Here is a 19,767-nt window from a genome sequence, read left to right on the forward strand (position 1 = left end):
ATTAAATGGGTATGCTTTAAAGCAAGATGTTTTTAAAAGAGGACTCTTTAAGTTTTTAAAGGGGATGGTGACATGCTTATAAAAGAAGTATTAATTGTTTAAATGGCGCCTCTTCAGAGTCCCCCAAGTTCTTCTGTTTAAATGCTATGCAAATGGTTGAACTTTTGTTAATTTTTCATTTGACAGCCTGCCATTCTCTAGTGGATTATGTGCCACTTTATGAGAACTGCATGTATGACATGTGTGCTTGCACAGACAACTTAGGATCCTGCCTGTGTCCAATGTTGGGACAATATGCACAAGACTGTGCTGCTCAGGGCCTGAGCATTCACTGGCGGAGCCATGTCCCGGAGTGCCGTAAGTGACCCGCTATATAATATCCTTCATTTGTAGCATCTTAATTAGTGATTCCATAATGATATTAACACCAGTTCTTATACGTCTACTGATTTTTCACTATATAAATGTAAATTGACATATTTTGCTGAGTCCCTGAAAAATCATGGTAAAATGACTTAATAATAATAATATTATTGCAGATTACAATTAAACTTAGTAACCAAAAATACAATTTACATTTTCTGAACTACCCAGCAAATCATCTTATCGACAAAAAATGAATTTAAGATAGAAAGCATGTGGATGTATATTTTATATGAAATACTAATGACTCGGAGTTGATTATGCATATAATATTTTTATTACAAGTTAAGCTTCATAGATATTTTACAATCAAACATTTTTATTGGAACATTAGGCAGTTCACTAGCTCCTGGTGCATATCGTAGCACAGTTTCCTGGCCTCGATTTTCCATTTCCAGTACCTGTATTTCATAATTGTGCCCAGGAAATTAATATCAATTATTTCTAACTCTCTGTGTTTGGAATTTTAAGTGTACTTGATTCGAGAAAAAGATTGAAAATTGAGAAAATATTGGTAATTTTTTAATTTGGAATGGGTCCGGTAACCAGACTCTAAACTAATAAGCCAGAAAACCCTTGGAATAACATGGATGAAAAGAGAAATAATTTTGCAAGAATTAAGCTAGGATACTTATTTCCTACAGAGTGTATTTTTTCTTGTTAACAGATGAGGCATGTAAGCCTGGAATGACGTTCCAGAATTGTCCGAATGAGTGTGTTCGGACATGTAACGTCATAGCTAATAATGAGAAATGTGTCCAGGACTTGACCAGATGTGCAGAGGGCTGTGCATGCGCAGAAAATGAGACCATCAATAACGAAGGGCAATGTATTCCCATCAGTCAATGTCCATGCGAGTTTGGTGGCAAGGAGTTCGCACCAGGGGTACAAACCAAAATGGAGAATTCTATATGGTAACATGCTGTGTGTTAATAGTCCTGTGATATATAGCATTGCTGTCCCCAATGATTCTGTCCACAGTTCTAAATTTTAAGCTTTGACACATCAAACGCAAATTTTCTCTGATTTTATGCAAGAATGATCTCGATACTTAGTCACATGTTTTGGAAACAAAATCATCAAATTGAACTCTTAATGCATAAAGCAAAGGTTAATTTAGAAGGTTTTACAAAGTCGTTTAAAATTTGAAGTTATAGAAATATATGACAGCTAGTTCTACCATTAGTAATTGAAAATTGTAATTGTAATTGAAAGATTTATATAGCGGGTAGCACCCTTTCAACATTAGTTCTTTAAAATAAAGAGATGTATAAAATCACATACATGTGAATAAAATATCCATAGTGTCAGAATTGAAATGCATAATTATTATTATTAATATGTAGAGCCTAATGTAATGATATAATTTCCCTAACATATAAAAATGGGTTGACTTAGTAAATTCCTCAGAGCTGAGTTAACTCTTGTCAGAATGTGTCACTCATTTCACGATTCAAGGATCTTTTGTTTAAACACAAAAAATTTGTATCTTTCAGCACTTGCGAGAATGCACATTGGAACTGCACCGTGATAACGAATACAACCAAAGTAGACATCCCAAATATCTGTAAAGAGACTGAGCTCTACACGAATTGTACCTCCCTTTGCCCTGTCACGTGCGAGAACATAGGGGCACCCCCCACGTGCCTGCCCCCTGCCTCTGATGACTGCACCCCTGGGTGTATCTGTAAGGACGGTTATGTGTGGGATGGTAATGACTGTGTGCCAAGGTTGGAGTGCCCCTGCTACCATGGAGGAAAGCCATATAGAGAGGGAGAGAAGATCTTCCAGGATTGTAATGAGTGGTAAGCTGGGGCATTCTAGATCAGTGGGTTTTTTTTGTATGGAAATGGTACGTACCAATATCCATTCCATTAGGAAAAATAGCATCAAAATAGAACAAATTGGCAATTTTCTTTCATGTCAATAAATGACAATTATTGTTTTAAAATTGACATTAATTTGTCAAAATATTAAACCATATTTCAAAGAATAATTAAAACAGGGAATTCAATATTGTTTACAATTTACAAATGAGCGCCATTTTAATATACCTCTACTGTCTTTTTGAGAGGGAGTGAAGAAATTAGATAACTTGTACATAACTTACAAAATAAGTTACGAGCCTCGAATTGCGCAGACTTAGCATATTGTTACTGGGCATTTTTTAGCCTCAGAACTGGGAAAAATTGATAGTACATGTGTATTTGGCATTGGGAATGGTATCATTTATTGATACAATGTACCTGGAGTTATATAAAGGGAAAAAATGCTGTAGTATCTTCATTGTTGGAGAATGACACCAAACTCTTTACACTGGTGGAAAATGTCAACAAACGGAACAAAAGGGGATGTTTATTTGAAATTAGAAAATAGGTTTCCCAAACGCTTCAGGGAAAGTGGGAAATTTGACCATAATGCGGCATTGAGCATATAATTAAAAACAATAACACTGCAGGACTGGTATATTTGAACGTTGAAGATGTTAAATCAAGAGAGAATTGATTATTGATATCCAATTTGTTATACTATAAAGGGCATTCATTTCACGGGGTTTAAATTTCGCGATTTTTATTGTTTTGTATTTCACAATGGTTTAAATTTCGTGGATAAACTCCTCATCATGAATGAACTCGTATCCCTTAAAACTTTGAACAGCATTTTGTGGTGGTTTTATTTTCGCGATCATTAATACAATCGCAAATATAGCGAAAATAAAACCCAAGTGAATATTTTGCCCCTTTGCAGTATGCATTCCCTTGAAATACAGAAGTTTATTATTTTTTCAGCTTGCTCAGCCAATCAAATTGCATGTTACAAGTAAAATTAAATGATTATGAATTACAGCACCTGTAGCAGTCAGAACTGGGTCTGCACTCACAAGGATTGCCCAGCGGTGTGCAGTGCATTTGGAGACAGCCATTATACCACATTTGATGGGAAGCACTATGAGTTCCAGGGCACCTGTAGTTATGTCTTAGCACAGTCTACCACGGACAACCCCAACAAGTTCATCATCACCACGGAGAACATGCCTTGTGGAAGCACGGGCGTAGCATGCACCAAGGCCATACACTTTGAAATTGGTGAACCAGGTGAGGCCGTCTGAAATACTGCAGGCTGATTTCACTTCTTGTCTGTCTTGAGAAGTAATTTTTACCCCAATTTGTGAAACACATTCAATGCAAATTTATTGATTTTAGAAATTGCTTTGCAAGATGACATATCTCAAAACAAGTTCAACCACAATATGAAATATTGTACAGTGGGATGAAAATGTCTTGACTTTTTTTTTTAGGGACGGCTACGTTCTTCCAACTGACACTGATTCGAGGGAAGTCCCCCCAAGTGGATGCCAACACACCATTCTCCATCCAGGATACAGGGAGTTTCTATGTCATCAAAGCCCCGACCGGAATCACACTGACCTGGGACAAGGGAACCCGGGTGTATCTCAAACTGGGCACAGAACATAAGGGAAAAGTGAGAAAAGACACATGACTATGTCACAGCCTATCTTCCAAATCAGCCAATGGCCCGAAGACCAAATCTAGTCAAATTGGGGTTGGGATTGTAAGATTATCACATAAGCAAGATTGTCAGGCCTATGCTTTTTAAATTATTAATATCTCTGACTTTCAGCTAAAATTATAAATGAAAAATATGTAATGCTTTGTGTTTTATTAGGATTAGTGGGGTTTTTTTTGGTCTAGTAAACAGTCCTGATACAGAGGCCGGAATGGCCATGCAGTGGTCAAAATTATTTTTCGTTAGCACTGCACAACAGAGGCAAAATTTAAAGTTTATAGAAAAATTGGACTGCAACTCTGATTTAAATACTTTGAAAAGAACAATTTTACTGGAAATTTTGTGGGTGAAATTTTCTACTAACAATAGATGTTTAAAATATTGTGGAGATTAAACTACACTGAGATTTGCCTTCTCTTCCGCTTTGTTTTGAGTTCATTTTTATTTGACCAGTTGACATTGTTTTGAGTTGTTTGTTTCTCTCACCAGGTGGAGGGACTGTGTGGGAATTTCGATGGTGATCAAGGAAACGACTTCTCCACTCCACAAGGTGGTCCCCCAGCCGTTCAGGTTACAACCTTTGCAGATAGCTGGCAGGTGAACCCTGACCTCTGTGTTCCGTCAAAGACTGTGACCGATACGTGTAAGCAGAACCCAGAGAGAGAACAGTGGGCCAAGAGTAAATGCAGCATTATCAGCAGTTCCCTGTTCGAGCCCTGTCGCAGCGTGATGCCGGACTACCTGGCCTACCAGTCAAGGTGAGACAAGACAGAGAAAATCAAATGGTGTGTTTGTGCTTTGTAAGTTGTCTCTGTTATATACACTACTCTCCCCTGATTTTTCCTTCTGTATAAGATTTGTACTTTTTTCTAATTTCAAATATGGTTTACTAATTCAATTAACTATTGATTACTATGTGTACATGGGCACATTCAAGATCGTAGCGGCTTGCCTAGGGGCTAGGTATGGTGGCTGATTTGTGCCATTTTACAATATGTAGTGTTTTCGTTATTTTGAGGGGAAAAGTAGCTAAATATCATTTGATTGTCTTTTCGCCTCGAAATAACAAAAAAGATGATAAAGTATGAATAGCACAAATCAGCCACGGTGACCATACCTAGCCCCTAGGCTAGCAGCTATGACCTTGAACGCAGCCCTTGTAAACTTAGAAATCAGTACATGACTCAGCAAATCTGGACATGTTTACAAAAATGTATACAGCGAAGATAAATGGATGGGAGTTATCATTTTAGAATAACCATTAGTGTGTGACTGCAAGCTCGAAACACAAACTTTGCTTCATTATAATTTAAAGTCATTTTTAAGGGGTCGAATTAGGCCATACTATGTATTGACCTTTTTGATGTTGTCACAGATGTATTTTTGATGCCTGCGCCTGCGATAATGGTGGAGATTGCGAGTGTTTGTGTACAGCCATTGCAGCCTTCGCTCATGAATGTGCCATCCAGGGTGTGCCCATTAATTGGAGAAGTCCTTCACTTTGTCGTAAGTTGTCATGATTTGGACTCAGATGATCAGAACGTAAGTTCTGCATTGAGATCACCTTTCACTAACTTGGTAATTTAATTTTCTATGATGAAGTAAGTGGAGAAGGAGTATCATGGTTATTTCTGGCAATGTGTGTAACACCAACTAATATTTAAAGTTAGCTATGTCTACCATTACAAAATGCACATGGTCAAAGGTCAAGGTCATAATTAATTCTGTCAATCTTTTACCACATCTGTCAGACTGATAAAATCTGTCTTTCAAAACATTTAGCCATTTTGTATAATCATTGTATAAAAACACTCACACACTTTTCAACATTGATTTGAATGCAGGCACACATGTAGACATTTTGGAATGTTATAAAATTTCAATCAGAATTTTTTTTTTAGAGTGCATCATTATTTTCTCTTCGATATGTTCATCAGATTCATTGATCAAAAGAAGGTTCACTTAAAAGAAATAAATTTCATTTTTGAAATTAAATATTGCTTCATGCCGGCATACTTTTCATGAAGCACGCCAATGCAGTGAATGTTGATTAGAACCTACATGTAGTAAACAGTGAAAATTTACCCCATAAAGTTTAATTTACACAATGAATTTTAATTTTACACAATGAAGTTTTAATTTTACCCGATGAAGTTTAGTACAATCATGGGTATACATGTAATTACAATAAGTGATAATATAGACTCACAATTAAGTATCCATAGTAACTACGCATTACTTCCTGCGTATAATTCATGGTCAGTTAAACTAACAATCTGATAATTTGTTAATACATATATCTGAATTTTTTTTCTCAGATGTGAAGTTAGCTACAATCATGTAACCCTTACAGATATTCTAACATTGTGATATTTACATATACCAATATTGTATTTTTATATTTAAATGAGGTTGGTGGTAAGGAGAATGTCTTTATTTAACTGAGATTGATGGTATTGAGAATATAATTATTTAACTGAGATTGATGGTAAGGAGAATGTCTTTATTTAACTGAGATTGATGGTATTGAGAATATAATTATTTAACAGAGGTTGATGGTAAGGAGAATATAATTATTATCAGAGGTTGATTGTAAGGAGAATATTTTTTTTAAACTGAGATTGATGGTAAGGAGAATATTTTTATTTAACTATTTTATTTAACTGAGATTGATGGTAAGGAGAATATTTTTATTTAACTGAGATCAATGGTAAGGAGAATATCTTTATTTAACTGAGATCAATGGTAAGGAGAATATCTTTATTTAACTGAGATTGATGGTAAGGAGAATTGTTCATCCTTATGCTATCTTTGTTTTTCAGCCATCCAATGTGAAGATTGTGAAACTTACACTCCCTGCATTTCTTCTTGTCCCAAGAAGACTTGTAGCAACCATCTAACCTATGACCAGCTGACAAAGGACCTGGGATGTAAAGAAGACAGCTGTTTAGAGGGGTGTGACATCAAGTCGTGTGCCTCCGGCATGGTTTACGACCGAGATACATCCCCCATGAAGTGTATCCCGGAGCCGTTCTGCAACACTCCAGCCTGTACTGTTAATGGTAGACAGTACCGCCTGTACGAACAGATTAAAGACCCTTCTGTGTGCCGACAGGATTGTGAAGTCTGGTATGTTTGTTGAAAGCATTCTAACTCAATGGTTTAGGCAAAAATGTTTACTGAAAATCAACTTATATTTGCACGTGAGAAATTTTCATTAGGCTGACGAGAAGCTAATTTAATGTGAATAATTCTTACTGCTAACCAGCCCTTTAATGTTTGATTCAGATTATATTGGTTGCAAAAATTAGTTGCTATGAATCAGTTGTCTCTGGTAAATTGCAAAATAAATCATCTGCAGTAAATTAAGGTACATTTTACTAATTCTCTACAGTAAATCAAGGTACATTATACTAATTATCTACAGTAAATTAATTAAGGTACATTATATTAATTATCTACAGTAAATTAAGGTACATCCATTATACTAATTATCTACAATAAATTAAGGTACATTATACTAATTATCTACGGTAAATTAAGGTACATTTTACTAATTATTTACAGTAAATTAAGGTACATTATACTAATTATCTACAGTAAATCAAGGTATGTTATGCTAATTATCTATAGTAAATTAAGGTACATTTAATTTATATCAATTACCCAGTATTTACAGTAAATTAACTTAAGTACATTTAATTTATATTAATTATCTACAGTAAATTAAGGTACGTCCATTATACTAATTATCTACAGTAAATTAAGGTCCATTATACTAATTATCTACAGTAAATTAAGGTACATTATACTAATTATCTACATTAAATTAAGGTACATTATACTAATTATCTACAGTAAATCAAGGTACGTTATGCTAATTATCTATAGTAAATTAAGGTACATTTAATTTATATCAATTATCTACAGTAAATTAAGGTCCGTCCATTATACTAATTATCTACAGTAAATTAAGGTTCATTATACTAATTCTCTACAGTAAATTAAGGTACATTATACTAATTATCTACAGTAAATCAAGGTACGTTATGCTAATTATCTATAGTAAATTAAGGTACATTTAATTTATATCAATTATCTACAGTAAATTAAGGTACGTCCATTATACTAATTATCTACAGTAAATTAAGGTTCATTATACTAATTCTCTACAGTAAATTAAGGTCCATTATACTAATTATCTACAGTAAATTAAGGTTCATTATACTAATTCTCTACAGTAAATTAAGGTACATTATACTAATTATCTACAGTAAATTAAGGTACATTATACTAATTATCTACAGTAAATTAAGGTACATTATACTAATTATCTACAGTAAATTAAGGTACATTCTACTAATTATCTACAAAAATATTTGGTAGTCCCATTGTTTTGAACTTAATCACTCCATATCATTATCTTCCCACCATTTTATTCCATAATCACATTGTTTTGGACGTTTTCCCTCTAAATTTATCTGATTTCTGTAATTTTCAAGAATAATTCTATTTTCATCCCGACCTGACCATGGTACAAACTCTCTACACCATCGTCAGTAAACACTGAAAAGGCCACAACACTGTTGGTTATTTAAAACTCAATTTTTTTTTAGACAAGGTGATGTTATGCTATTGAGATGAAATACGCCATTAGACTAAGTGATGCTATGCTATTGAGATGAAATAGGCCATTAATTAGGCCGTTTTTGGAGAAGGCTTATATAGGCTGCAAGCCTGCTGCCTAATCCATTTATGTTTCATACATAATAAAATGTTGTTTAAATTAAATAGGCCGTTAGACTAAGTGATGCTATACTATTGAGATGAAATAGGCCGTTAGACTACCGGTAGGTGATGACATGCTATTGAGATGAAATAGGCCGTTAGACTAGGTGATGACATGCTGTTGAGATTAAATAGGCCGTTAGACTACCGGTAGGTGATGATGTGTTATTGAGATGAAATAGGCCGTTAGACTATGTGATGATATGTATTGATGTATTGCAGTACTTGTGGCCCCGGAGGTACTGTAATGAGGAACAGTGTGTGTCAGAGTACAACTGCCCCAGTGACCCGATTTCCACCCGTGACCTACAGGACCACAACGACCACGGCCCCAAACACCTATCCACAAGGTACCAATCACGATAGCGCTCAGAAAATATGTTAATATGCAGACGGTAGAAGTCTTCCTATCAATGGATGCCAAGTGATGATTATGAACTGTACATTTTAGTGAAAAAAATTATTCTTCCATTCAATTTTTATTCAAAATAATACGATAAAATGCTATCTATTTGCTCTGAAGCTTAACACCATTTAACATAGCTTGATTTGCTGTTAAGTAAAGTAAAAGCGTGATAGATAAGTGAGTTTAGAGATGTACATGTACATGATGTAAGACTAATGAATCAACGTGAATGCATTGTGATAATTACAAGTTTGATGCTGTTGGATATGACAAATTGTCATTCTCGACATGCAGGTAAAAAACCAACAAAGAAATCCATAACATTTCATATTATCCATATCGTTGATGTTGGATGTATTTTGTTTTTACGGCGGACAGTAATGTTATAACTTTTTTTTTCCCTGTAGGCATTCCGTCATTTACACCACATGCAGGTCATGGGGGGTTCACACCCCATCACAAGAAACCTAGATGTGACACAACTGGCTGGACTGCATGGATGAGCTCAAGCACTCCCACTGAAAGTAATCGCAGTGATGTGGAAACTAAAGACTCTCTGAGAAGAAAATACACATTTTGTAGCGACAGTCAACAAACAAGCATACAATGTCGGAAGGTGGGCAGTCAAGAGACGGGGCGCTTTACTGAGCAGACTGTGACCTGTAACTTACAGGACGGACTGCGGTGCAAAGGCGATGAGCAATCTGGTGATAAAAAATGCTTTGATTATGAAGTCCGGTTTTCCTGCAACTGTTGTAAGTATATAATTATTCATGGGAGGTGATATGAGCCCAATGGGGTTTGTCAAGATTTCATTATTGAATGTCATAAAATCAAAAAACATGGCAAATTTTATGTAGCTTACAACTGTACAAATTGGATTTTTTTAGAGAGGGAAGGGTAGGGGGGGGGGGGGGGGGGTTCTCATTCTGAATATGCATGCAGACACTGAAATGTACACATGTACATAATACAATTCACAATACAGAGTTTTCTTTTTCTTAAAACTTAATATTTTCTCAGCATGTGTTCATAATTGAGTTTACTTATCAAGACTTAGTATTTACTGTTGGTAGAATTCTACCTACATTAAATTTGAAAACAACAGAATAATGATTCCGTATCCTTTTGATTACTTTTGTGTTGTTATATACAAGTTTTAGGAATTTCCTTGAGGGGCAAAAAATGGGGTGGAAAAACAATGAACAAAAACCTATTGCTGAGTGCATTATGTCATGTGCAAGAAAAATATATTTGCTTTAATGGTTGGAATCCCAACCATTTTAGAGATATTTGAACAATCAAAATATGATGGAGGCTGGGATGACCCTGGGGCATTAATGCCCATCAGAATTTTTAATACATCTTGTGAGGCAGGAATATATAAGGTTTAGAGGACGTCCCCTCAATTGTTTTAAATATAATTCAACAGTATGAAATAGGGCAACAGAACACTCAGTGCACTATGACATATGCAGCAAGAATAAGGTATAGAGTATATTTATAAAGGCAGACACTTGTTTGCGGGCATTACGGTACACGTCTTTTTCACAGCATCTAGCTTGGTTGTAATTCTACAAGATGTGGAATTTTACAGTGCCAAACTACAAGTAGTAGTATCTCAAAGTTTGTTAGAATTATCTATCGATAAGGGAAAGCTTCTTACTCGTCTTTGATGTTTTTGTGTTCTTGAGTTTTTGAAATTTCATTTCAAATATGATAAACAATATGCAAATGTACAAAATAAAGCACCAACAACCTCTGTTTTTGTAGCATTACATATCAAGTCAACCGCCATGCCCACCACTAGATCCACCACCGAATTCTTCACAGGAAAAATCCCTGTCACAGATGACTTTGGTAACCCTGTCTTGGTGCCTCTCACTGACAAGTTCCACAAACCAGTCACGGACGATTTTGGAGAAACTGTTTCTCTGGTTCCACAATATGTAACCCAAGCAAGGCCCACCCCATCACCAGCGACAGATATTTTTGGAAGGCCTTTCATTAGGTATCCAAAGACAGACGAATTCAAAAATCCAGTTTTAGTGCCTAAAACAGATGCCCTGGGAAACCCAGTGACAGATGCCTCGGGTCAGACCACTCTTGTTCCGGAGTATGCGACACAGGATATTCCTACAGTCCAACCACCTACAGATAAGTTTGGAAATCCCCTTCTCTCCCCCATTACAGACGAGTTCGGAATTCCACTCAGAAACCACATGGTCACTGATGCGTTTGGTCAGCCCCATGCTTCTAACAATACCCTTATTCCTCAGCCCTATAAATGTGTCCAGGGTTGGTCGTCATTTATGAATGTAGATACCCCAAAAGACGCAGTAGTTTCCGGCGAGTTGTATGGTGCAGGAGATATCGAGAGTTTGAGTGCACTCCGTCAGAAATTCAGCTTCTGTGCACATCCGACCTCTATCAAATGTCAGTCAGTCCTAGATAAAGTGCCCTACACTGTGACCGGTGATAAGGATGTCGTCTGCGATGTCGACAAAGGACTTCTGTGTGTGAACAGGAAACAGATGAGCGGACTGTGTGAGGACTACGAAGTGTCCGTATTCTGTGAATGTGGAGGTATGTGAATATTGTATGTGATTGAGCAATGCATTTAGACTGTATGATTATGCTCTGAAATGTTTGAAAACTGACAAACTACCATATTTTAAGTTAAGTAAGAATCAGATGGTCTGCATGACCTTGAATTGCCCGTTTCAGTAGTTCCGTTTTAGGCAGGTGAAAGTACTTCCTTGTACTGTAGTGTCAGTTCTAACAGAAAGGTTCTTGAATATCTTTTGAGAAATTAAACCTTTTCATCTATATTGTATAAGAAACGTTTTAAAGGAATTTTTAGCCCCATTTTAATGGAAATTTTGGGCATAATTAGTTTTTGTTTTTCTGTTTGTCTGCAATACCTTTAACCTCGGGCATGCATTTTGAAAGGTTTGTGCTAGGGCCTTCTTATTTCACATTGGTATACCTTATGACCAGACCTTTCATTTGGTATCACAATATTTTGACACCTTGACCTTGGAGTTTGAACTTATTTTGAAAAACTTTTACCTAGGTCATAACTTTTAATCACTGAGTAATAGGTCTCTCATGTTTCACATAGTCCACTGTATATCCTAGTGACAATAAATACCTTTCTTTTGGTACCAGAATTACTTTGCTACCATATGATGGCATCAGTGTTTCACAAACACATCTTGTCTTTCAGAATCAACAAGAATACCTGACGCAACAACACCCAAACCCCAGCCAGGAGAACCCCACCAACCAGTTCCCTCGTGTGAGTGGTCACATTGGATGAACAGCCACAAGAGAGCGCCAGGTGACTTTAACGAACTTGAGACGCTAACTGAATTACGCATGCACTATGACTTCTGTGAATTTCCGTCAAAAATAGAGTGCCGTGATGCCGAGACTGGGCAGATGTTCGACAAGACTGGCGATCTAGGGGTCACGTGCGATATCAACCGTGGCTTGATCTGCGAGGACATATACCAAAATTCTGCCGAGGGCTGTCGTGATTATGAAGTTCGAGTGTACTGCACAGATGGCTGTAAAACCACCATTAAACCTACTGTCTCATCTTTCTGTGAGGAAGGCTGGACTGACTGGATTAACACGGCCCACCCATCAACAGTTTCCCCCACTGATGTTGAAACACCCAGGAGTATCCCAGGATTCCCAACGACTTGTAACAAGGTCATTGCTGTCCGCTGCTCTGTGGCTGCAACTGGGTTGGATTACAAGAGCAAAGGAGAGAATGTGATGTGTACAACAGGTGGACTCAAGTGCACCCCCAGACCCGGGGAGATCTGTGAGGACTACCAAGTCCAGTTCTACTGTGATTGTAAGTGCTCTTCATAATTCATTAGAAAATAGCTCTATTTTTATTGTTTATATATATTTTTCAGTCTTCTCAGGACTTTGATATGTTTCAGACTCAATTTTAATTTACATTCCATTTCTTCACTCCCTCATTCTTCCCTAGTATGGATAGTCGTGCTAATCTTCTACGGATGTATATCCAACATATTTTTGTGTGTTTTTAATTATTTTGATCATAATTTTCTGAATTCAGGTTCACAACCCTCAGTCCCACAGACCGATATTTTCGGAATTCCTGTCCGTATTCCTAAAACGGATTCCTTTGGATTCCCAGTACTGCGTCCCAAGACTGATGCTTTTGGACAGCCGGTCACTGATAAGGACGGCCACACTTTCATGGTTCCGGTTCCAGCTAATGCAACCCAACCAACTCCAAAACCAGAAACTGATGCCTTCCATAATCCGATAATGGTCCCCAAAACCGATGTGTATGGTCATCCGGTTACAGACAAAAATGGAAATCCAGTTCTGGTTCCAAAGCCAGATGCAAATGCCATTCCCACCACAACACCACATGTGTCAGGTTCCCCCGAACCTGGCAGGATTGTGTGTAATCCAGGCTGGACTTATCCCATGAATGTGGACTCACCCAGTACTGGAAACGGGGACAATGAAACTCTGGCCAGACTCCGAACCAAGTTCTCATTCTGCCATGAGGACGATATTGTGGCTGCCCGTTGTAGCGAGGTAAGACAATAACACGATAGCAGATTGTTTCTGGTTGAATTTTGCTTCTCCTGTTCTGCTGGTATAAGCATGTCGGGTAATAATTGAGACAAAATTCACTACTGAAATTTGGCAAAAGAACAAAAGGTGGTGGTTATTGAGAGTTGACTGTACGACATTTCATTGTTAACATCACATTGAAAACATATATTTTGATGGTTGTCCGGGTAGTGTAGTGGTTAAAGTATTCGCTTTGTACCGCTGTGCCCCAAGTTCGATCCCTGCAACCCGAGTTCGATCCCTGTGATCAGCAGTATAATTGTATGTAAGAGCAAAGACTTGTACGAATGTTTCCGGAGAGAGGGTAAGGTGATTGCCCGCTCAGACACATGAGTTTCCTGTGGGTACTCCAGTTTCCTGCGGGTACTCCAGTTTCCTCCCACAAAATGACCCCCTAGCACAAACATCCTTAAGTGGATTTACCATCTAGTATTTAGCTAATGATCCTTGTTGTAATGTTTGACTTTAAAAATAAAGATTATAATTTTGTGCTTACAGTTGCTGAGTGGCATGTCTCCTGCTGACTTGGGTCAAAAGGTCACATGTGATAAGAATGGTCTGCTCTGTCTAAACGAAGATCAACCCAGCGGAAAATGCCGTGACTATCTCATTCAATTTTACTGCAAGTGCAAACCAGGTCCTGGTAAGAACGAAATTGCCTAGGTGGTATGGTGTGGCGTGAAATTTTATTTGAAAAATTAATGAATTATGGGTCATTTGGAGAGAGTAATTTAGTATACCTACTGGAAATTTCATTTGTTTAACAATTAATGTTGTTGTATTCTCTAGATGTAAATGTGTCCGTTTCTCCGAGCCCTAGCCAGCCAGAACCTACTAATCCTCCCATTGCTCATGGCAAAGACAGTAAGTCATTCACAGATGGATTTTGATGTTTAAACCTCCACCCCCTCAGAAATAGTAAATGTACATTGATCTTTGATATCTAGATAAGATTTTAAATTTCCAAGGATGATACTTTCAACAGCATCTGTGCAACTAGTTTCAGTTGTAACTTGAAATGAAAATCTTTGAAAAAAAGGGGTTTATTTTGTCTTCTCATTAGTTAGTACTTTCTGAACCTTACTGTGGCAGTGTGCATTGATGAAAAAGTTTTCCGTCCAATTTTTCGTTTGATACATGCATCAAATAAAGAATTATAAGTTTTATTTCTTATCATTTAATTATGTTTTTAAAATAGAAAAACAAATTGTTTCTCTCATTAAAAAGCTTGAATTAAGATTTTTGAATATGCGCATAGGAATACCCATACGTAACAATGAAAACAACAACGAAACTGACTACATGCTGCATTGCGTTCAAGGAGACGTTGAACACTGGTTGCTTCGTAGGAACAATGGAATGCGACTCAGCTCTATTTCAATATTAAGTAAAAAAAAAACTCAACATCTCCTCATCAAAATTGCCCTTGTTGACTGATCGAGCCCCATATAATACAGTTCAATTTATTAATATCTCCTAGATCAAAAGTCGCTGCTTGCTCCGTCATGTTATTGAACTCATAAAGCAGACGATACATACCGGGAACTCGTGTTTACAATCTGTCTACTTCTACCAGTCAGTGTCCTACGTCATCAAGTTCTCTATTCTGCCATGTCATCACTAGGCCTATGTGTGTTTTTATTTTAAATTAATTTGTATTTTATTCATATCTTTGGTTGTGTTTATTTTTGGTAGCATCAAATGAATACATTTTGTTTTCAATGCTTGTGTGGAAATTCCCGTTCTATAAATAGCGCTAAAATTAGAACGGGGAAGACACATTCCAGAGAAAAGTGGTCCCGCGTGCTTAGTGCAGATGAACTCCGGACAAATTTTTATTTTGACTAAGAAATCAAACAAATTTTTCATCCAATCAGCATCGTTGTTAAGTCATCGCTTTAAAAGTTATTTATCTAAATGATTCTCAAATCATACAAAATTATATGATTATACCAAACATCGCCATCATTCATGAAGGGGTTCCTCTTTATAGCCGCTATTCAAAGTAAAAGTATTTCATTATTTACAGACTGTGATCATGAGGTGGGTGTGGCTAACTTTGTAAGGTATTTCATTGTTTACAGACTGTGATCATGAGGTGGGTGTGGTTAACTTTGCTCCTGATCAGTTCCTAGCGTCTTCATCATTGGACGTGGACCACGATGCAGACAAGGCTCGGCTTCGTAAAGCCACGGCTTGGGTAGCGAGGTAGGTTTGTAGATCTGATAACTACTCCAGCCAGCTAGAGGTTCAGCACCAACACTTTTAACTTGCACATACATGTTTCAAACAATTGAAGTATGAAGAAGTAGAAAAACAAATAGAGTTATGATTACTGTAAACCAACATTTATTCGTGGCTACTCAAATTATTTCAAGATTCACCTGTGGTAAACTGGTTTGTGGCAAGTAATTTTCGTGATCCAGCCTTATTCAAGGACGGGTTTATGATGAGAAATATTCGCGATGATGAGGTTCTCGCTAATCTTGCAAAATTTTCTCACATGCAAATAAAAGTTGGTTTATGGTATATGATACTAATGGTAACTATTTATGAATATTCACCATGAAATAATGACATCATTAATTCATCAAAATTGAACTTCACATTTTTAAAAAATGATTTGTTTGATTCTGGGCATTGGTAGTTCTATAATATCCGCCAATCCAGATGTTGTCTAATCCTGCAAAATTTTACAGTACTGTACCACCCATATCTGGATTAAACAAGTTTTATTCAGGGCACTTCTATTTTTGTTACAGGTACAGTGACGAACATGAGTTTATCCAGGTGAACTTTAAAATGCCCACCACAATGACAGGTGTTCGTGTTCAAGGGGACCCCAAAACCCAGTCCTGGGTCACAAAGTTCATTGTTAAATTCAGTAACGATGGCCAAAGATGGACCCCGTATTACCAGAGTTTCGCAGTGGAGCCAAAAATGTTCCGTGGAAGCATGGACAGCGACACTGTAGCAACAGCGTTCTTTGATCGGGAAGTCACGGCTCGATATGTACGCATTATTCCACAAGAGTGGCACAATCGAATCGCAATGAGGTTTGAAGTTCTGGACTGTCCCAAGACAACGGGTTAGTGTAGTTTATTTGTAAATGGTTACTTGGAAGTAATGTATCATTGAAATGTGTATTGTGGAAACAGACTTTTCTGATGGTACTTTTACCATTGAATGGTAAACAAAAATTTCTTAATGTACTGAAGGCAGCGGTAAATTTCCACTATGTTGCTTCCATGGTTATAATCACAAATGAGACTCACTGCAGTTAAATTTCACAGTTTTGGTTGACAAAGGAAATTACAAAATTAAACTGCAGCAAAAATTAGTGATGTATAAGAGCACCAGAGGAAAGGTTAGGGTTAAGTCCTAGAGATCCTGACAGTTATACATACACCTTAAAAATTTGTTTTCTTTGAATTCACAGAAACACCCGCTGTGTCCACCAGTTCTCCAAAAGTGACACCAAAAGGTACGATTACTTTGCTTAACCACATTTCCAACTACAATCAAAGACAGTGATATTGAAGTGCCTGGAATGGCCTAATATTTTACTTTATGATATACATTCAGTTAGTGAGAATCTTGTTAACTTTAAATTTGTGGGAATTAAATGATATTGTTGAAAGGTCAGTTAATTCAATGGTAAATCATGTTTGTTAATTCTGAACTCGTATTTTACTCAACATGTTTATAACACATATAATTATTGCAAACACAAAATATTTACCAATGTGAAGTTTACAACAAATTTGTTCATCAGCTAGAGTATGTTCATCAGAATATGTTCATAAGAGTATTTTCATAAGTTAAGAGTATTTTCATAAGTGTGTTTTCATAAGAGCATTTTCATCAGAGTATTTTCATAAGTTAAGAGTATTTTCATAAGTGTGTGTTCATAAGAGTATTTTCATCAGAGTATTTTCATAAGTTAAGAGTATTTTCATCAGGGTATGTTCATAAGAGTATTTTCATCAGAGTATTTTCATAAGTTAGTATTTTCATGAGTGTGTGTTCATAAGAGTGTTTTCATCAGTGTATGTTCATCAGTGTATATATTTCATAATAGTTTTTTCATCAGAGTATTTTCATCAGAGTATGTTCATCGTCCATGCCATGTGTATATACATGTACCTTACATGTATCAGAAATCTAATGTACATGTAGACATGTTTGTTTAGCCAGAAATTTTGTATTCATTGAAATTTAATGTCCACAAAAATTAATAAGGCCTTCATGATTTATGATAATAGTGTGAATTTGTCGTTGTTTGACAGCTGAGTGCTTGGATCCAATGGGAATTGAGAACAGCGCCAAGATTCTGGACAGTCAGCTTTTAGCCTCAAGTAGCAGAGATTCCTTTTCTGGTGCTTTGGCTGGTCGTTTATTTAATGACCTTGGGGCCTGGGTCCCTCAGTAAGTCAGTGAATTATTAGGGCTCCGCAAAAGGCAGGTCTCCTATAGGGATCAGCCTTTGTGTGCATTCATACATCCATGCGAATGCTTTTCTGGACTTATTTTGACAATCCCTGCTGAATTGAAAATTTACACAAATTTTTCCATCACAGTAATATCTAGTTTTTATCTGAATGAATTCCATTCCGTGATTCTTACTTGTCTACAAAAAGATTTCAAAATGTATTTCTCCCAATTTTATCTCTTGCACTGCTTATGTACTTTTTTTGGTTACAATCTTATTTGAATTAAATTATTGTGTATGAAAATAGTTTTGAAATTTCGTGCTAATTTTGTTAATGATTTTATTGAACAAGGACATGTAATACTAATTTTAATTTTCATTGAGTTTTTCATCACTATCATGTGCTGAATTGTAGGGATGGCGGACAGAAAAACTGGCTTCAAGTAGACTTTGGCTCCCCAGGAACCATCTCCGGTATCCTCACGCAGGGCAGTCCCCGTGAGGAACGATGGGTCACTAATTTCGCAGTGTCGTACAGTGTCGACGGCCTGGAATTTTCGCTTGTCAACGGACCAGATGGCAAGACGGCCATGTTCACTGGAAATGTGGATCAGAATTCAGTGGTGAAGAATATGTTTACGTCTCCAATTTATGCTCGATATGTTCGGATTGTACCTATAGAATCCAGCCCGTCAGGCCCAGGACTGCGGTTTAATTTGCTGGGCTGTTCCTCCGAGTCGTTACACACCACCACGGAGACCACCAAGATCCTCACGGCAACCCCTCAACCTGTGTCAACAATTGAACCAAGTAAGACAGGTTAAGAAATCTAGAAATATGGAAGTTCACACATTTCATTTTTCACACTTCAAATTCTTGAGGTAACCCATGATCCGTATGTGAGGTATTATGTTTATTTTGGTACAAAAGAAGTAATTTGGGGACGTTTGATTCTCACAAAAGTTCTGTGGCCATTGTCACAAAAAATCTTATGACTAAAATAAAAAAAATTGTCTCGGTCTTATACTTAATGGAGTGCAACTATCCCTAAGTAAGATTTTCCATTTTTCTCCTGTGTATATACTTAACTTTTGCTCATTTAGAAATATATGAATGAAGAATTGTAAAAGAATTATAGTGTTTCAAGATTTTCATCATAATCATGAAAATTTTGTGAAAAGGCCAACAGTTCAGTTTATGTGACTTAGATTACTGTGATAAACAATTACATGCAGACTGAATGAAGTCGGCGTTTTATTCCTGGTGTACAGCAATCATTAGCATGTTTTTTCCCGGGTACAGTGGCATAACTAGAAAACTTATACCTTTCAGTCTGCAGTCAGTCCATGGGAATAGAAGAAGCGGAGAGAATCCCTGACAGGCTAATGACGGCATCCTCCGAGAAAAACGCAACATATGCTGCTTCCCAAGGACGTATCAATACTGGCGGTCACTCCTGGAGACCAGCGTAAGTTTCTTTACTGCGATGGGTCATTGACTCTGCAATTCTTCACTGTTTATTTCCCTGCAGACACTGTCCTTCACATGAAACACAATT

General features: G+C 36.8%; 1 protein-coding gene across 2 annotated transcripts in view; it reads left to right on the forward strand.

Moving 5' to 3' along the window:
* The window catches only part of LOC125665609 (uncharacterized), an 87,280-nt gene that overhangs the window by 17,263 nt on the left and 50,250 nt on the right, over window positions 1–19,767 (forward strand). For both annotated transcript variants that reach the window (XM_048898331.2, XM_056152338.1), the window contains 21 exons: window positions 187–357; window positions 1,091–1,337; window positions 1,920–2,228; window positions 3,271–3,518; window positions 3,722–3,906; window positions 4,441–4,709; window positions 5,327–5,457; window positions 6,774–7,080; window positions 8,962–9,089; window positions 9,553–9,900; window positions 10,919–11,731; window positions 12,375–13,013; window positions 13,245–13,738; window positions 14,276–14,420; window positions 14,567–14,641; window positions 15,862–15,985; window positions 16,540–16,865; window positions 17,217–17,261; window positions 18,067–18,205; window positions 18,625–19,019; window positions 19,542–19,677. In XM_048898331.2, coding sequence (XP_048754288.2) covers window positions 187–357; window positions 1,091–1,337; window positions 1,920–2,228; window positions 3,271–3,518; window positions 3,722–3,906; window positions 4,441–4,709; window positions 5,327–5,457; window positions 6,774–7,080; window positions 8,962–9,089; window positions 9,553–9,900; window positions 10,919–11,731; window positions 12,375–13,013; window positions 13,245–13,738; window positions 14,276–14,420; window positions 14,567–14,641; window positions 15,862–15,985; window positions 16,540–16,865; window positions 17,217–17,261; window positions 18,067–18,205; window positions 18,625–19,019; window positions 19,542–19,677 — 5,674 coding nt within the window. The remainder of the gene's footprint in view (window positions 1–186; window positions 358–1,090; window positions 1,338–1,919; window positions 2,229–3,270; window positions 3,519–3,721; window positions 3,907–4,440; window positions 4,710–5,326; window positions 5,458–6,773; window positions 7,081–8,961; window positions 9,090–9,552; window positions 9,901–10,918; window positions 11,732–12,374; window positions 13,014–13,244; window positions 13,739–14,275; window positions 14,421–14,566; window positions 14,642–15,861; window positions 15,986–16,539; window positions 16,866–17,216; window positions 17,262–18,066; window positions 18,206–18,624; window positions 19,020–19,541; window positions 19,678–19,767) is intronic.

This window comes from Ostrea edulis, chromosome 10 (assembly GCF_947568905.1).
Source record: "Ostrea edulis chromosome 10, xbOstEdul1.1, whole genome shotgun sequence".
Classification (NCBI taxonomy): Eukaryota; Metazoa; Mollusca; class Bivalvia; order Ostreida; family Ostreidae; genus Ostrea; species Ostrea edulis.